General features: G+C 37.5%; 1 protein-coding gene across 3 annotated transcripts in view; it reads right to left on the reverse strand.

The window, feature by feature from the left end:
- Positions 1–406: 406 nt before the first annotated feature.
- The window catches only part of LOC130105738 (rho guanine nucleotide exchange factor 18-like), a 44602-nt gene continuing 32315 nt past the window's right edge, over positions 407–12693 (reverse strand). For all 3 annotated transcript variants that reach the window (XM_056271876.1, XM_056271875.1, XM_056271874.1), the window contains 6 exons: positions 12202–12264; positions 11895–11942; positions 10083–10562; positions 2362–2686; positions 1211–1324; positions 407–1092 (listed from right to left, as the gene is read on the reverse strand). In XM_056271876.1, the coding sequence (XP_056127851.1) occupies positions 959–1092; positions 1211–1324; positions 2362–2686; positions 10083–10562; positions 11895–11942; positions 12202–12264 (1164 nt within the window). In that variant the 3' untranslated portion in view covers positions 407–958. The remainder of the gene's footprint in view (positions 1093–1210; positions 1325–2361; positions 2687–10082; positions 10563–11894; positions 11943–12201; positions 12265–12693) is intronic.

Here is a 12693-nt window from a genome sequence, read left to right on the forward strand (position 1 = left end):
AATTACATTATAACACCAAAATTGTAATGATACTCATTTTTAATTTTGGGGGGGGGGGGGGGGGGGGGGGGGGTTGAAACTCCTTGAGTTTTTGTGAATTCAATTGCGTATATTTAAACAAATTCATGTCTTAGATGGACCTTTTGATTATTTGGAAAGCTGAAAATATGGCTTATTTAACATCTGAAACATTTGTGTCCTTCAAATTAGTTTAATTTGAATGTAACCTCAAAATATTGAGATAATTTGCTCCATTCTGTTTAAAGACCTACTAATATAAAGATTAAAAACAGAATCTTGGTTTCTCTTCACGTTCGCTGCTTATTTTTTTTATGATCGTTTGGAAAAAATCTTCGACGTGAATAAAACGACCACTGAAATGGATTGAATATTAATTATCAAATAAAAATAATGTATACAGTGTACGGTCAGAAACACAATATCTTGGACAGAATAAACCAGTATGTGAACAAGTATGTGTTACTTAAATTGAAAAACGTTCAATCTATTTGTCTTTTTCCATAAGTTTTCCACAATGACTTTCCAGAGTGACCACTAACTATAATTGAAACCAAACCGAATCCTTCTGCAGAAAATTGTTGTCCCAAATACAGTGTTTGAAATGAAATGGGACATTGACGCTGTGCAAATTAGCTCACCACAACAATACGCGACCAAAAACATCCATTTATCCTTCATATCGCACGTTCGGAGCACATGCTACAGAATTCTCCATGTTAGTTAACTTCACTTGAAGCTGTCCGTCAAAGTCTTTGGGTTTTCTGGACATGCTCCTTTTATTTTTTCGCACGAATTAAAACACTTTTCCTGTTGTTTTTACAGGCTGCAATAAAACTTGTTAGTAGTTAAGACGGGATTAAAATGTGTTCGTTGTGTAAAGAATCAAGACCGGCCGAAACGTCAACGCGAAGTCTTTACGTCCCATCGGATGCTGAGCTCAGAAAAAGATGACGTCCTCCTTGACGGCTTCATCATTAACAGTGTACTGGGAGGTCTGGTTGTGGGTTTTGAGAGCGGCGGGCGCGAGGCTGGACTGGGCGTCTGTGTAAGCGTCTGGAGGGATGAGGGAATCTGCAGGGTGAGCAAACCAGACAACAGGCCTGTCAGCTGGGCCTAATAACTGTTTACACAGCGGGACACGGCCCGTCCAGGCTGAGCCGGGAATGTCGGGTGCGGTTGTTTGTCTTACCTGAGTGTGAATGTTGTGGTTGGTGGGGGCTGATGGGCCGGCGTGCTTTGTGCCCTCCATCCGAATCCCTCGCTGACAGCTTGACGGGCAGCATCTGCTTCATGTCAACAGAAGCTGTGAAAAAGTGAAGACGGATTTAGGAATCAGCAAATTCACTCCCAAAGAACATTGTTAGGTGGTCGCAAACTGACCCAAAAACATCATCTGTGACAATATTTGACAACAAAAGAGACAAACTACCTTCATGCCACAATGAACTGCTCTGTTCGGCACTAATCTTAAAATGGAACTGTCAATAATTTACCCCAAATAAAAGATTCTATTTTTAAAGAAAATAAAGCCTATTTTAGGCTTTACCTTAAACAATTGCCTTTGTTTTACCTTAAACAATGAAACATTTCCCCCCATTTCTCATTTCCGTGATGGAAAAAATAATAAAACAAAGGTTAGGTTGGTAGCATGTAATTATGCATAATTTACTGTTATTACTACAGTATAAGTACAGGTAATTATGTATATCAAGAAAACTGTCAAATAAAGTGTTACCAAAAACAATAAATAAGATAGAATTCTCATTGCTGTAATACAATAACAAAAATCTTATTTGTTCAGACAACTTTTGTATCCCCTTTTATAAAAAATAAATGTGCATTTTCTGAGAAAGCCTATTTGGATGGTTTAAATTTTGCACTGAAAATTTGCAAACAAACACAATTCCCCCCAAAGTTCTCATTAAAAAATAAATAAAGTGAAATTCTCATTACTGTAATACAGTAACAAAAAAACCCCCGAATTGCATTAATAAAACTACATTTTATTAAAAAATAAAATGCTTATTAATTAAGCATAAATTAAAAACATTAAAGTAGTTACAATTATATTTAATTTAAATGTATTCAAATAATAATAAAATGATTTTAAAAAAAAATTTCTTTGCATCACGGTAATGAGAATAAGTTATGGTAATGACAATTTGGGAGTAAAATGTAATGAAAATGCCATCGCAATGCAAAATTTGTAATGTTCCTCTCAAAGCAGCATCCGCTTCATGCCAGCAGAAGCCGTGAAACAGAAGACGGATTTAGAAATCAGCAAACTGGCCCCCAAAGAACGTCATTAGATGCTCTGACACAGACCAGTGTGGTACTGACCCAAACTCTCGGTGCGGTGCGAACTCTTGCCCTTCCCGCTCTTCTCCTTGCCCTTGCTGAGGGCAGCGAGTTTGGTCGGTATCTGCTGCTGGACGCTGCCCTGCTTGTGCAGCTGGTTGGTGGTGCTGATGAGATGGATGGGAACCTCAGTCTTGGCCGGCAGGGTGTTGCAGGAGCTCTCTCGGCGCGAGTGGACTTCAGGACGCTCGGGGTAGTCGGCGGGGGATGCTGAGAGAGTGGCCCGCAGGAGAGACTTTTGAGGAAGCGCCTGGTCCCCTGCTCCGCCGTACAGCAGTTCCCCGTTGAAGCTGGAGGAAACGGAAAGCTAAAACACAAAAGTGAAATGCAAACTTTAGCACCGCATGTGGATAAGCAATTTCAGGCAAAGGGGTTGATTAACACCTTAATTCATCGGATGCATTAGTATGAGGACAAAACTATGACAATTTTGCAAAGATAAAGAGAGCATGCACAAAAAAATGTTAGACCTCTTCAGATACAATCATAGAGAATCGCGAAACACTTGCAGGATTAACTTGTATAAATTTGTACGAAATGTGACAATTTTTGCAAGAATGGGACCATAAATCGTTGAACTGAATGCAACTATTTACACGAATGGAGTTGAACGCAACAAATTATATATGAATGTAATTATGAACAATTGAATTGAATGCAACCATTTACGCAAGAACGGATTCATGAATGATTGAATTGAATGTTACAATTTATACAAGAATGAATTTATGAAAAACTGATTTAAATGCAACAATTTATCCAAAAATGGCTTTACAATGAATTTAACCCTTCCACACGTAAGTTTAAAATATTCTAACTGACTCCCCAGCGTGAGTTTTTCAAGGCGACCGTTATTTAGAACTTGTCACTTTAATGTTTCCATGGTGACGCGTCATTGCTTGTCAACACAGCGCAACCACAACACAGCGCTGAATGAATGATGATCTGCTTTTATGTCATTTTTCCTTTTTTATCAAAAATATTCACAGATGTATTAGCTATAGCATGAAACACTGATATTCCGATTGTCAAATATGTGCAAGTGGATGGGTTTTGTTGTTTAAACATCTTTATAACGATCGCGTTAGTTGAGCTGTATGCACAATGGGTGGCGCCATTTTTGTTTGTTTTACAGTTCAGAGAATCGGATCTGTTGGATTTACAACACGTCATTTCCTCCACTTCTCACGAAATACATGAAAGTAAGTGGCCGGTGAACTGGGAGAAGAATAGGGTAAAATGTAAAGCTACTTACACAATGGGTCTCATTCATGAAACACGAGCAGAACGAATTTTTGTGTAAATCGTGTGTAAAGTGGTTCTGCCGTAAATTTTCGGATTCATTAAAATGTTCGTATTTTCCACATGTTAGTTGGTACGAAAGAAATTGACACCTGCTCCCAGCCACGCGTAAATAGTGCGCTTAACACCCGAACGTTTTGCTCATTAATAAGGCTGCATTTTAATTCACCTTAATCGGGTACATATTTGCACAGCATTTTGAAAAAATATTATATATAGTAATTACATACGGTTTTTCTTAATATGAGAGCCAGTAATAGCATCTGCGATGGTGTTCCTTCTCCAGTTTGAATACTATTTTCCGAAGTGAGCTAATTCGATTTTTGCTCTCAAGCTTAATGTCGAACCATTTTCTTCTCACTTCTGGGAATGTTCGATTAACAGATGAAACTCCATTAACTGCATCTGTAATATGCTGCCAAGCTTCCTTTTTTTTAGGACCCGATACACCACTGTGTACGCTTGAAAATAAAATGTGGCGTTTTGAATGAACTTCTGATAATAAAACTTCAATTTCTGCACCTGAGAATTTTTTTTTCATTCGCATTCATGTCATAATATGATGCCCATATATAGTTGTCAGTCGGATTTAATGGGCGGGATTTATGGTAATTGAGAATGAACGTGCACGCGCGTCCCATTTACGACTGGTTGGAATTCATTAACACACACACACGTTTCACTATCACATCTGACGTTTACGAAGTATTTGTGAATCAGGAGAAGAGTTTTCGGGAAGGTCTCTTTACGCGCAAATCACTCGCATATTTACTCGTATATTTACGAATGTTTCATGAATGAGACCCATAGTGTATCTGATATATGAATAAAACGTGTCGTCTTATTATAATGGAAAGGATTATTATTGCCGCTTCCATAGACATCAGTGTGTATTTTACAAACTCAAAATCATTGTTTTGCTAGTACTTATGTGTATTCAAATGTCTGAAACATAAAATAAACATTATGTGGTTGAAAACACTCAATAGTTGTGATATATGACATGACTGAGTGCGTCCGTCTCTGGCTCAGCGCCAGCCAACGCGCGAAAGCACGTTTGAATTTAGCAGTTGATCACGTGATGCACTGACCGTTCTAATCACACAGGTGTGATCGTACGCGTGAACAAACAAATTACATGAGAATGGATTTGCTAACAACAGAATCAAATACGACAAATTATACACAAACATAAAAACAATTTATATTGAAATTAGCATTACGCAATAATCGTTCAATCCGATCAGATCTTTGTAAATTGTACAGAAAGCCATTTTTTCATAATCTGTTGCACTGAATTCAGTGGGACAACGTACATAAAGTCGATTCATGAATAACCAAGAATTGTACCAACTGCAGAACTTCAAACAATACAGCTGAAATTGTTGATAAATCACTTGTCTTCAACTATTACTTTGAATGAAAGCATCTAGTAAATATTATGGACCAAAAAGTTTGTTGAGACTATTTAAACTCAGCTTCTGAAGAGCAACGTCCATGTTTAAGCACAGGAAATACCGAGCTAATGTGCAATGTAGGAAATCCAGTACGAAGAGTTTGGGATTTACAGGACAAAGCTAAATGTAAAACACATGCTGCTTTGCGTGCGGAACAAAGACGTCTGATGCGCAGTCAACACAGGCATAAAATGTAACACAAATTGAAGACAGCTCCACATGAAAGGTCTAAGTTCAGTATGAGGTGAAGATTATTAATGCACAACAGCCACTAACAGTTAGTGAGCGGCTCCCTCCAAGTCCTTTTCATCCAAAGGACATAGTGTGCAGTCTTTGGATGTTTGTCCACCTGGTGTAAAGAAGACTTGCTCAAGGGCCCAACAGTGATTATGCAATTCCTGGGAAGTACCTAGAAGTAAACCTTAAAAATGTGTTCAAGGAGTTCAAATAATTAACCATGACGTATCAACACACTTGGAAAAGATTGAATAATCATGTCCTGTTCTACTTAAAGGTGCGGAGAAGATGGCCAATCTTCTTCACACCTTAAGATGTGATGGAAACTAGTGCTGCCCTCCTGAATCTGTTCATCATGCTTCAGAAAGTCACAATTCCACCCTCCAATTTCCATAATTTCACCAAAAAAGGGACAAAAATGCTGTTTAGGAGAACATCCAAACATTTTCCTCTGAAATTGTCAATCATCTAGAGGTTGGAAAAGCCTGACCTTCTCCAACTTGCCCAGGGCGACATCATCTTGAACCATGTTAGTTTTCCCAAATGCTGGGATTCCAACACAGATGCTCCATTGTTTCCAGTCCTTAAGGTGCCTTCAGTAAATATAAGGTTTCCAGAGCGTAAAAATGTGCAAGGTTTTCGGCACAAAGACTTGACTGACATCACATAAACAATTAGGATTGGCTGCATTCCAGCGCTGGTATTAATGAAAGGGTGCTAGCAGGTAATTATACGTTGCGGTTTTCCCAACTCAAGACTTCCCTGGATACTTCAAGCAAATATTCATTTGGAGCAACTCTGCTGTGCACGGGCTGGTCGGAAGGGCTCGCTGCTGGAAACGTGGCTCTTAAATCATGGTGCTAAATACCTGTTTCTGAAGGCTTGTGTTGGGTGTTTTTACTTCACGATGAAGCATCACAAAGACAGACTCCTTGGAAACAGGAACGTGGAATATAAATCTTACAAAAGCAAAATATACTCGGCCATATTTAAGTTGTCTCCTTTGAAAAGCTGGACGTCAAATTTAAGGGGAATACACTACCGGTCAAAAGTTTGGAATAATGTTTTTGAAAGAAGTCACCAACTCGCTCACCAAGGCTGCATTTATTTATTTAAAAATACAGTAAAAACTGTAATATTGTGAAATAATATTACAAATTAAAATAACTGTTTTGTATTGGAATAAATTGTAAAATGTAATTTATTCCTATGCTGCAAAGCTGTATTTGGAGCATCATTACTCCAGTCTTCAGTTTCACATGATCCTTCAGAAATCATTATAATATGATGATGATTTGCTGCTTAAGGAACATTATTATTATTATTATTAACAATTTTGAAAACAGTTGAGCTGCTTCATACTTTAGTGGAAACTGTGATACACTACCATTCAAAAGTTTGGGGTAAAAGGATTTTTTTTTTTTTAAGAAAGAAATTAATACTTTTAAGTTCATCAAAAGTGACAGTAAAGACATGTATAATTTTACAAAATATTTCTATTAAAATAAATGCTGTTCATTTGAACTTTCTATTCAAGGAAAGAAAATTATCATGATTTCCACAAAAATATTAAGCAATAATAATAATGACCATTAATAAAAAATGAGTACCGATTGAGCAGCAAATCATATTATAATGATTTCTAAAGGATCATGTGACACTAAAAATTGGAGTAATAATGCTGAAAATACAGCTTTGATCATAGGAATAAATTACACTTTAAAATATATTAGAATAGAAAACAGCTTTTTTATATTGTAATAATGTTTCACAATATTACTGTTTTTACTGTATTTTGAACCAAATAAATGCAGCCTTGGTGAGCAGGAGACATTAAAAATTCTTAATCGTTTCAAACTTTTGACCTGCACTGTATGAGCGAGCGAGCGAGAGATAAGATAGATAAGCAGCACATGAAAGACACAAAATTCGACGTTATCTTAAGAGTTGAGCCCTGGTTTAACAAAAGGAAGTGACTAAGGCAGTAACAAAAGACCAGGTCTCATCCAGGTCAAACAACCCCCATTATATCAGACATGACAGCCGACACTGAGACGGATAATAAAACAAAACAGCGGATAATAAAACTAGTCCAGGAAACGGTTGAAACTCAAAACAAAGACGGACGACACAATTAGGAAAGCATAAAATCGTACTGAAACCGTTAAAACGACTTGCCAAAATGTTTTGTCCATGTGCTTAATCTGATTCATTCCAATGTTTTTAGGTCATAACAAATTCAATGAACACTCACAAGCGCTCAAATGAAACTAGAACATTCTCAATGAACCGAAAAGCATAAGCTTTGTCCTGATAAATCTCTATATATGGCATATGTTTAAACAAGGTCTGAAGCCTGGCACCATGGACAGACGGTTACTATGGACTCATAGCCGTACTAACCTGAGATAAGCCGAGATCACAGGAAATCTGACAAGGCCAGGCATGACCGGACATGCCTGCGTGACCTCAAAAACATACAATGAACAGCAGAGCTGCGGCAACTTACTGTCAGGGGGCTGTTTCTGACGACAGTTCACTTCCATAGTAGGAACAAAAAAATACTATGGAAGTCAATGGGTACCATCAACTGTCTGGCTACCAACATTCTTCAAAATGTCTTTTGTGTTCAACAGAAGAAAGAAACTCATACAGGTTTGAAACAACATAAGGGTGAGTGCATGAAGATTGGGTGAGTTAACCCTTTAACAAACCGCATACATGACTAAATAAAGGAAATAACACAGGGCTTCCTTAAGACCGAGTAGTCAACAAGTCGTTTTGACAACTCGATGACTAGTTGATTTTGAAAATATGCTTTTTCTCTGTCCCTTCATTCATTCTTCTCCACTAAAGCACTGATTCACGCTCATCTGTAACCCAGCAGTGCAAACACACGCCCGGCTGTGGCCGTTTGATTTCGGACCGTAAACTTAAAATGCGCATTCCTCCTTAATGCTGTAAAATGACTAACACTGATCGTAATTGATCCTGGCTGGATTGCATTTCGTTTGGCCACTGCCTATTAAAATCGCTAACGTCACAGCATAACGGCCCATTAGGAAAGTTCCCCGTTTCTGGAGGTTCCACAGGCCACGTCTAAACGGAGGCTGAAAGACGCCTTGTCCAGCGTTCATTTCTGAGGAATCTGTCAAAATGAAAGAGGCTAGTCATCAAGTATGCACACGCAACCGGACAGACAGGCTGTGTCGCTCATATCAGTTTAACGTGACTGAAGGAAAATCACGAAGAATTCCTGAGTTTGACCACAAACAGATGGAGTTAGTCAAACTGTTGGACAAAAATGCATGGGATGGTTTCAGTACCGAGACCTGGAAATCGCACAATATGTGGCTTTTGTTCTACGCTGTTTACAGAGGCTTTTTGTGAGCCGGATAAGACTGTTCAAACAACGCTTGACCGAGTGTCTGCTTTTTTTCCCAGAGAGCTTCTTGGGTAATCTAGCAGACTCATCAGCAAACAGGTAGGGCAGGGTGGCAGGTCGATCAGCAAAGCCACTGCTATGAAACCACACAGTGCCACATTGTTCCCATGGATTGTCCTGTACAGAGAAGCTGAAAGGAGACCGTGGGAAAGGCAGATGCTCTCAGCTGGCACACCTACACCTTGTTTTTATAATAACGTGTGGCACTGAAAGAGAGCGGAGAGGTGACATCATGCTAATTTCATGTATAATGCCATTTCCCTGAATAGCAAATATTCATGACAGATTCGAGTTAAACTTCAGCTTCAGTGTTGCTCAGTTTGATTCCTTGAGCAATCGTTTCATAAGGTTTTGCTAAAAATAGGAATATAAATTAATATTAATTTATATTAGTGTGTATTGTTATATTGGTACATAAAAACTTTTTTTTTTTTTTTTTTTGAAAAATGTTTTTTTTAAATTACATTTTACTGTATTATTTTTAACAACAATGGCTGTTTGTTTGAATTGATGGTGATCATTTCTGACAAAAAAAAAATGTCATTAAGCCATTAATAGAGATAAATATAGAATATTGAAATACTTTAACTATCAAGATTTCTTTAGCTTTAGCTAACTGCTTTAGCAGTTCAAAAGTTTGTGGTCAGTAAGATTTATTTTAAAGAAATGAATACTTTTATCCAGCAAAAATGCATTCCATTTATCAAAAGTAAATTAAAGAGTTACAAAATATTCCCATTTCATATAAATGCTGCTCCTTTTGAACTTTTTGTTCATCAAAGAAATCACGGTCTCCACAAAAATAGCCATTGATCAAATAAAGCCAGGTGAGATTAAGAAACTTAAAAAACATTACAGACACCAAACTTCTGAAGAGTAGGCCTAGATATGCAAATAAACCCGGGTCCAAACTTTCTGGAAACACGTACAACAAAGATTTCAAAACAAATCAAAACTGTCCAAAATATTTGACCATGATGCTAAACACAAAACAATTGTTTGGATGCTTAAAAATTCATTCAAGGGTGAACGTTTTTGGAGAGCGCCAAGTTTTAGGTTTAGCCTGAATATTTTGCATGTAATCTTACATTTTTGTGTCAACTAGTCGAACTGGTATGATGATAAGGAAGTATTTAGAAACCTGTCTAAAGGAACTTCAGATTGTTAAGTAGGTTTAGATTTTGTGGCCATCCAAGAGAACCAAGATTCTTATGGAGACAGACAGTAAGTATGGAAACAACTCGAGTCAGGTGGCATCTCACCTGTCCAACTTCCTGTGCGTAAAGAGCCGCAGTATTCGGCACCGTGTTGTGCTTCTTCAGCTTCCTCTGTTGCTCCAACCGTTCTCTCTCTTTCTCAACCGCACGTGTGGACTCTCTCAGCCTCTCCAGGTCTTGCTGGTACGTCTGTCTTTGCCTCTCCAGTTCTTGCCTGTCCTCGGCCAAACGCACCTCCAGCCGGCGACACTCGTCCTCCTTCTCCTTCAGCCGCTGCTGGTCTGCCTCCGCCTGCCGCCGCTGCCTCTCCCGCTCCCGTTCCCAGCGCGCTTGCTCCTGCCGATGCTGGCTCTGCAGCCGCTGGAAGTTGGCGAGCTCCTCGCGGTGCTTCTCCAGGTTCCGCTGCTTCTCCTGCTCCAGGAGCACGTCGGTGCCGCGGTTCCGGCTGCCGGGACGGTCCCGCTCGGCGGTGAGGAAAGAGGCCCGCTGGAGCTCGATGTGGCTGTCCTGTTGAGAAACTATGGCCTGAGGGGGAAGGAGACAGAAGAGACTTGATGTTTGGATAGTTGTTGAGAGCTTCCTGGTAACTAAGGCTTAGTTAAGCAAGCGGTGTGTTCTCTCAGCTGCCTGTCCTTGTATTTGCTTAAACATGATTCGTGCACTTTGGAAGGCGCTTTGGTAAGAAAGTGTCTGGTAAGAATGTAAATTCAATGCAATGAAAACAGAATGAAAGAAAGAAAGAAAAAAGGCAATTAAAGGGACAGCTGAATGAAGAAAAATACCCCCCCCCCCCCCCAGAACAAATAAAAGAATGAAAAAAACAGAAACAAAGAAACAAATAAAACCAAAAGAATCAAAGAAAAGAACGAAATTTAAAGGACATACAAAAAGTGAATTAAAGACCAAGAAAGAGCAAGAAAGAACGGACTACCATAAGAACATTCAAAACAGCAAATTAATAAAAAACTGAACAAACAAAAAAAGTAAAAATAAACAAATCAAATCAGACACGCCAAAAAATACAAATATAACAAGAGCAACAAACGAAAACGGATGAAAGACAAGATAGAAAATGAAAAGACAATTGAAAGGACACAAGAAAGAAAGAACAAACAAAATAATGAAAGGCTAGAAACAACTGACTGTCATAAAAACAAAACAATTGAAAGAACCAATAAAATAAAGAAAAAACTAAGTACAAATACAGAAAGAGCAAACAAACCAGCAAATGAGTAACAGAAAAAAATCCAGATCAAACTAAAAAAAAAAAAAAAAAGAACAAGAGTGACAGAGAACAAACAAAAAAGAAAACAGCATAAATGAAAGAGAAAGACAATACAATAATAAAAAAAGAGAAAGAGACAAACAACAAACAAAAGAAAGTAAAACGAATGAAAGAATAAACTATTGTTTGTGTGTGATATATATATATATATATATATATATATATATAACTAAACAAAAGAATAGAAGAAAACAGAATGAAAGGAGGAATAAATAAACAAAACAAATAAATCAAAAGACCACAGAAAGAACTAAGAATAAACAAATAATTTGAATGAACAAATGAGCAAATGAATGCACGAACAAACGAAAGAACAAAAGAGCAAACTAAATAAACAATTAACAAACAAAATAAACAAATGAAAAATAAAAATAAAAGAACAGACAAATGAAAGATAGGCAGCTGTTTAACTTTAATATTCCAGATGTTGTGAACATCTGAACACCCCACAAATAAATGTGGCCACAGCATGAGAGAGCTGACAGAGGAAATTCCTTTAAACAAGATTTTATCTGTCACGATTACAGTATGCGTTGGTGTGACGTTCTGAGTGCGGCATCAGTGTGTTGTACCTGTAAACTGTAGAGCCTCTGGGACAGCAGCAGCACTCGCTCATAGAACTGGTAAAACAGGAAAACAAGGGCAGCATTACTGGCAGGATGATTCAATAATCAGAGACATTATTCTCATGAGACACAATGCCACGTTTCTGCCAAATGAAGTATCGCTGCATTGACTGTCGATTAGGTGCGGTGAACGCAAAGGTTACCATCTCAGATATGTACTGGGAGGTGTGTGAGAAACGATATGTGCCTTTTATCTCATGGGAAACAAAGGGAGACATAATCTTCTCAATTCCAAATTGATTTGTGCTCTCACCTCGGATTCTGGAAATTTACAGCTGGACCACATTTTGTGGCAGCCGGGTGAGGAGGCCTCGTCCTGAGAGAGACGACAGATTAAAATGAATTAATTATATCATGTATATTAATAGTTGCAGAAAAAATCCACCACATGAAGAAAATTCAAAGATATTATCATGGTAGAAGAGTAATGTATTACTTTATTATAGTAATAGTTCATTGAAATAACAAACATTTATTTTCATATATTACTGAACCTTGGATTTTTTTTTAAATGAATCCACTATAACACATTAAACTGCCAACATAAAAAATGATGATAAAAACGTTCAAATATTATAATATATATATATATATATATGCACAAATTACTATGTCATTGATTTAATTATATTGTATATTCAATAAAAATTTTATAAACATATATATATATATATATATATATATAAATATACACACACACACAATAATATAAATTGTATTATTCATTCAGTTATACATTTTAGAA

This window comes from Rhinichthys klamathensis, unplaced genomic scaffold (assembly GCF_029890125.1).
Source record: "Rhinichthys klamathensis goyatoka isolate OS25496 unplaced genomic scaffold, OSU_Roscu_1.1 h1tg000327l_1, whole genome shotgun sequence".
NCBI lineage: Eukaryota > Metazoa > Chordata > Actinopteri > Cypriniformes > Leuciscidae > Rhinichthys > Rhinichthys klamathensis.